The 6001-nt window shown below is 50.6% G+C and overlaps 1 protein-coding gene across 1 annotated transcript; it reads right to left on the reverse strand.

Annotated features, from left to right (window-relative positions):
- Positions 1-3524: 3524 nt before the first annotated feature.
- LOC135823029 (uncharacterized protein KIAA1958-like) lies at positions 3525-4982 on the reverse strand. The gene has a single exon (XM_065335865.1). The coding sequence runs from the start codon at positions 4980-4982 to the stop codon at positions 3525-3527; it is 1458 nt and encodes a 485-aa protein (XP_065191937.1).
- Positions 4983-6001: the final 1019 nt, after the last annotated feature.

Here is a 6001-nt window from a genome sequence, read left to right on the forward strand (position 1 = left end):
ATTCACTGGACAGAGACCGAGTGAAGGCGCTGTACGCTGCTTGAGGGTAAGCCTTAGCCGCGTTGCCAAGGTGGTCCAGGCAGTCGACCCACACTTGCACCTTGCGTGCGATGTCAGCCTGCACACTATCATGGTCGCCAATGCAGCTGCCAAGGAAGCGACTGGACAGGGTAACCTCAACCTCCAGATCAGAAAACATCTCATCGGATTCACCCTTGAGGTCGGGCTTCACCACCAGGACACTCTTGGTTTTTTTGGGTTTTTTTTTACAGTCATGTACTTTTTTTTCTTTTTTTTGACAATGCAACACAATTTAAGAGACAAGATCAAAAGGAAAGCTTTACAATAATAATAATAATAATAAAACGTAGCCTGGAAAATGTAAAAAGTCACTGAGTACATGTATACAGTTTAATTCAATATCCATGTCCAGTATTTATAATAAAAACAATCTGCTGCAATTTATAGATTCTCACATGCGAGCAACCTGGGCCTCAGCAACAACCAGCTCAGCAGACTCCGGATGCCGAACCGATCGCTCACGGAAAAGACCCTGTGAACCCCGCAAACACATGATGCATGATCGCAACAGGGCAAATGAGAGACGGCATCTGCTGTAAGATATTACGTGGGAGTACTGCTCCTTCCTCCTTTCCGCTCTCAATAACGCAATTCGGCGATAGAGTGATGTCGCCGCTCTTCCCATGCCACCACATGCCGACAGCACAACAGGCATGAACGTCGCATGCTCCACCTCTCTCACTCTCTCTTCATAACATCGTCGCTTTTCTTTTTCATGGCGCCGATAGACAGTGGTGTGTGGTGCAGATCGATTTGAGCGTGCATGAGGATTAAAAACCCGTATATCAAGTAAAGTACGCTCAAAACGACTGCCCCACAAACCACTGACCGCTACATCAAGCCGCGCATGCTCCTCCACAATAGCAGACCTGTATCAGAGGCTGTCACATCCCGGATCTCATTATGGCGGATAATGGTAAACCCACCAAGGGGACATGACAAGGCATGGTCAATACCATTGTCCCGTCCACAAGAGCAATGAATTGGTAACCTCGGCGGCATCCAACCATAACGGAGGCACAAGCCGTCCATGAACTCAGCTTTGCTCAGTGAAAAGCCATACTTTTTCAATGGACGGCAAGTCAGCCAACTCGAGGCGCCAGGTTCACGGGCGAGGACAATGGTGTTTCGCAAGGCGTCCGATGCATCATTGCTGACACGCCGTGCCGACTCCGCCTGGCTATGACGCACTTCCTTCTCCCTCTTCGCCTTCTCCCGCTGGATGTCAATCAGAGAATGCCCAATATCAGAAACACGATTCACGATACCCCGGGAGAGAGATGCTGTGATGGCGACAGACGACTCATACTGGGCGCACAAAGTCATCGGGCTGACCAGGCCCAGGCCACCCAAACGACAGGGCATTGCTTGTACTTCCCTCAACACTGTGCCAGTAACACTCTTGGTTGGCCAGGCGAAGTACCCGAAGGCCGGGCCTGCCGCCAGCAGAACATCGAACTGACACGCCGTTTTAAATTTCCCTCCACACGAGGAATCATCAGCATACCAGTTCTGTCGGTTCTTACTGGGGCTGGCGAGGGTCCTAATATATAATCTTTATTTCAGGATTACCCAAAGGCTAACGCGTATCTGGGGATCTCCTGACAAGGGGTTGCACATCAACAGCACACATCATCATTGCCAAGGGGCAGCCTTGCTTTGTTCCCTCACAGCTGAGCATGACGTGGATGGAGTTGGCGCAGGCCCTACGGAGCACAACGACTGGAAAACCACGATAGGAGTTCAACAGAAACCGTGAACATCTAGGCCAAAGCACACGACAGTTCCATAGGGTGGCAGCTCGACTAACAGAGTTGAAGGCGTTAGCGGCATCAACGAGGAGGAGGTACTCTGTTTCGGGATCATCGAAGACATCCTTCATGGCATGGACTGCGGCTTCGATGCCGGCCTTTGTGCCGGCACATAGTTGGGTTGCTCCGCACAAATGCTGAACGTCAACACCAGTGGCAAGGGCCATCGCCTTAGCCTCGATCCGTTGGCGACACTCACCAATCCCGATGGGGCGAACCCCCGGCTGCTTGTCGAGGGCTACGCCTCGCCGGGCCAGGAAAGCACGCATGCTGTCCCATGGGACCACCTCATTTGCATGAAGGCGGGTGGATGCAGCTACCGCTTCACGAAGCCGAGCGCTGGCATTGCCGTGTCGCAGGAGAAAGGAGCGCCACTGCTCTGAATCTGTCCCACATGGACCTGTACTGCCCAACAGCCGTCTCGCAACTTGTTCAATGTGTGCGCCAGTGATGTCAACGTGCTCCAATGGTGGCAGTTCGTCTACATGGACAAAAGCCTGGTGATTAGGTGGCTGCTGGGCGGGGTGCTTCTCTTGGAGAATCTCAAACACTGCATGACTTCCCCAAGGGCCCTATCTTTCCATGTGCCTCGCCAGTAGGGTCAAGCGCTCCGTAAGCAGACGGACTCCGGATCGGACCCTTCCCTGCAGCATCAGGCTGAAAAAAATCGACGTACGCGATGGAGGCAGGAGCAAATTTTGGAGCTCCTGCTCCATCCATGTTTTCTTTCAAAGTATCGAAAGATTGGCCTTCTGACGATAAGTTTTTACTGCAGGAACTGTCTCGCAATTACTTAAACGTGAAAGAGTCTGTCAAGCAGATTGATCTGCATGGAAAACCTGGTTGGTGCCAAGTCACACTTTCAAGTAGAGCTCAGCGCGAGAGGGTTTTGAGCAAGGGACTTTGCATACGAGGTGAGCAGTTGGAACTGCATCCTCCGACGAGGGCTCCACTCAGCTCCATGTGTTTGGTTGCCCTGTCGGAATGCCTGATGGCCCACTTTCGGCATCTTTGTCGGTTTTCGGCAAGCTCATTGGTCCGCCATCACACGGCAAGATCAGCTTCGAAGGCACGTCCTTCAAGACAGGAATCAGGTACGTCAATATCGTACTGTAGCGACCTCGCTGCATGACGTCAGCTCCCTCACCAGATATACGCATGCGCATGAAACATTTCTTCCTCTTTGTTCTGAAATAAACAACAACAATTAGACAAAGTTGCCCTCTCCTCGGAGTTGTAATTTATTAGGCCCCAGGGTGGTATGTGTAAAGAATATCTCATGAGTACGAGGGTGATACCGGCGAATATCAATCCCGACTGCGAAGCAGAAGGGATTGATATGAGGGTACGGTATCACCCGAGCTACGAGGGTGATATTCTACTTATCACATATGACCCTACACCATGTACACACCATGTGTCTTCTTATCCCATATGACCCTACACACCATGTGCACCGTACTTCATGCTCTTCCTGCTACACAACTACATTGCCACAGTAGAGTTTAGTTTGAACTTAGGTAAAGCAAAGGGTAGGAAGGAAAAGTATAGAGGAGTGGAAATAGAAGAGTGGATTGAAATGGAGTATTGTAAATTGTAAATGGAACACTGCATTGCAGAAACGAGCCAACTTCAGCGCAGTTCCTTCACATCGTTCACATGTATGTGAACGGCACCACTGAAGTTGCCAGAGAATATGAATTTTGCGCTATTCTCCGACGTCACCGTGGATGAACTGGTAGTGACAGAAGCTGACGGGGGAGGTGCCTGAGGCTCTTCCAAGGCCTGCAGTTCCTCCGGAGTCGCGCACTGCAGTGCTTCATCAATGGCGTCTACGTCCAACAGGTGAGCAGTTTTCATCTTGTCATGCTCGCTTGGCTGCAAGTACGAGTCTAGGCTTTGGGCATTCCGATGGCCGGAAGTACGCATGATTGTAGTGGCACTCACATTTTGCTTAGCCAAGGTCGTAATGGCGGTGGCGCGCACACTGTGGTTGGTGTAGATCTGGCTTAGTCGCGCTGTTTCGCTCATCTTCTTCATCATGCCATCGATTTTGTTTTTACCAAACACTTGGCCTGTGTACCATTCTGCATCCTCTGGCTGGTAATGTTTGCGTGGTATCTGAAAGAGTCGCTTGGACTTCACAGACAACTTTGAAGTGAGGAGTAGGACGGCTTCCACCTGCCAGTCGGACACTATCATCCCATCAGACACCGTGTCCTTTCCTTTAATGCCGCCTTGCTGGTTCTTCTGGGCGAATGCTGTGGCTAATGCGATGTATCTTTTGCCTTTGTCGTTGGTCTTCACATCCAGGTCGTCGGATGTTAGATACGCCTGAATCTCCGAACCACGCAGACAGAAGTGGTAAGTGATGACGAACCAGACAAGGTAGGTGAGGTGATCCGCATTTGTCTTCCAGTCACCGAGGTGCTTGTAGATCTTTTCTTTGTCGCTATCGGAGATGGGAGGCTTGTGCTGCGTTGGTGCTACCAGGCCGTCTTTCTTTAACTGCTTTAGGTAGCCATCAAGTACTTGGTTAGCCTCGATAAACTCACTATCAGTATAGAGATTGATGGTGCGCTTCAGCTCTTGCAGTTCACGGTGAATGGCACTCCGAAACTGCAGTAAGCTGTTCTTAGAATACGGCTGTTTGTTGACTTGACGGATTTCAACATAGGCATGCTTCAGGATAGATGCTAGATCAGTCGCTTGTATTGTTTTCAAGTCGCACGTTTTCTTGTTCTCCACACACCAAGTGTCAAAAACACGCATCCAGTTCTTAGTAGCTCGTTTGGTGTTTGCGGGAACACGACTTTCACGTATCCTATCCAGATCTGACTCAGACACTTGCACAAATCGCTTAACTCTTTCTTCACTGCTGTGCTGTTCTGACGAAACGCGCTTTTCAGTAGTGGTCTTTTCCACCACCTCACCAGTTGCTAACGTCGCAGTTGCTGTAGATGATAAAGAGAATCCTGACATGTTGGCTATTTCATCTGTAGATAAAAAGTTGAAGTAGTTGGAAGCGGCATCCAAAACTTCTGCATCTTCCAAGTCAATATCACTTGCACCCAAGTCAAAGCTAGCCATCTTACTGGTAAGAATACCGAAAGTGACCAGATCCAGAAGTATTGTCAAGTATTTGTGCTTTCTGTGTACGTGTGCACAAACCATGAGGGTCCTTGGCTCATTGTTCTAGGAACGGAATCAATGACTCCATTCTTGGTAAGTGTTTTCCTTGGTCATGTTGTATTTCCTGCAACTTCGGCGTACTATTCTCGGAATTCTTGTTTACTAACTTTTAGTATAAATTCCAATTCCTCGAAAGTGTACTATATTGCATTCCATATTTAGCATTTTGATTGCTCCTTCTAGCCCTATGTTTCAGGCTCTACTGAGCCTACCTGGTAGACCCCCCCCCCCCCCCACCGCTTTCGCCAGCAAGGCCAAAGGGGCGGGGGGGGGGGGGGGTAGGCGCGGCAGTAGGGCCTGTAGCGTAGGGCCTAGCAGGAACAATCAAGTGCTAAATATGGAGTGCATTTATAGTACGCTTTCGAGTATATGCGTACGGTGTACGCAGCAGGGGTGATATAGAGCAGCAGGGGTGATATGGGCTAGGCGGGGTGATATCGGCCTATATCACCCGCCTACGAAGGCCTCTGATTGGTTCAATCCATGGAAACCATCACCTGATATGTGATAACCCGGGATTCATCTGTCTCCCCCGTGAACAGATACGACCTCTGCCATCTTGGGTGCCTAAATTGGTGACCCCCGACGCTGCGCTCGCGGAGCATTCTAGTATTTTGACTTTCCGGATTTGGGAATTTGTGGTGCCTCTCGCCGCCCACGCGCCCTCGGCACACCTGGAGCTGCTGCGGACTACGCCCTCCTGCCGCTGCCATCCGTCGTCATGCTGCTTCCGCCCGTCAGCCTGCCAGCCACCACTGGTTTTCGCCGCAGTCCGTTCCTGCATGCACCGCATTCTGGCTGCCTGTCAATCACCGGCTGTTGACATTAAACTTGAGCCTCAACATCCGCACCTCACCGCCTGGACTTGGAGCAGCTGTGGAGCAACCACCATCCAACCACCGTCCAGTGTGCGCCGG

The sequence above is a fragment of the Sycon ciliatum genome, chromosome 8 (genome assembly GCF_964019385.1).
Source record: "Sycon ciliatum chromosome 8, ocSycCili1.1, whole genome shotgun sequence".
Lineage (NCBI taxonomy): Eukaryota > Metazoa > Porifera > Calcarea > Leucosolenida > Sycettidae > Sycon > Sycon ciliatum.

Coding starts and splice junctions, on each gene's coding strand:
- LOC135823029 (XM_065335865.1), bottom strand. CDS start 4,982: ATGGCTAGCTTTGACTTGGGTGCAAGTGATATTGACTTGGAAGATGCA.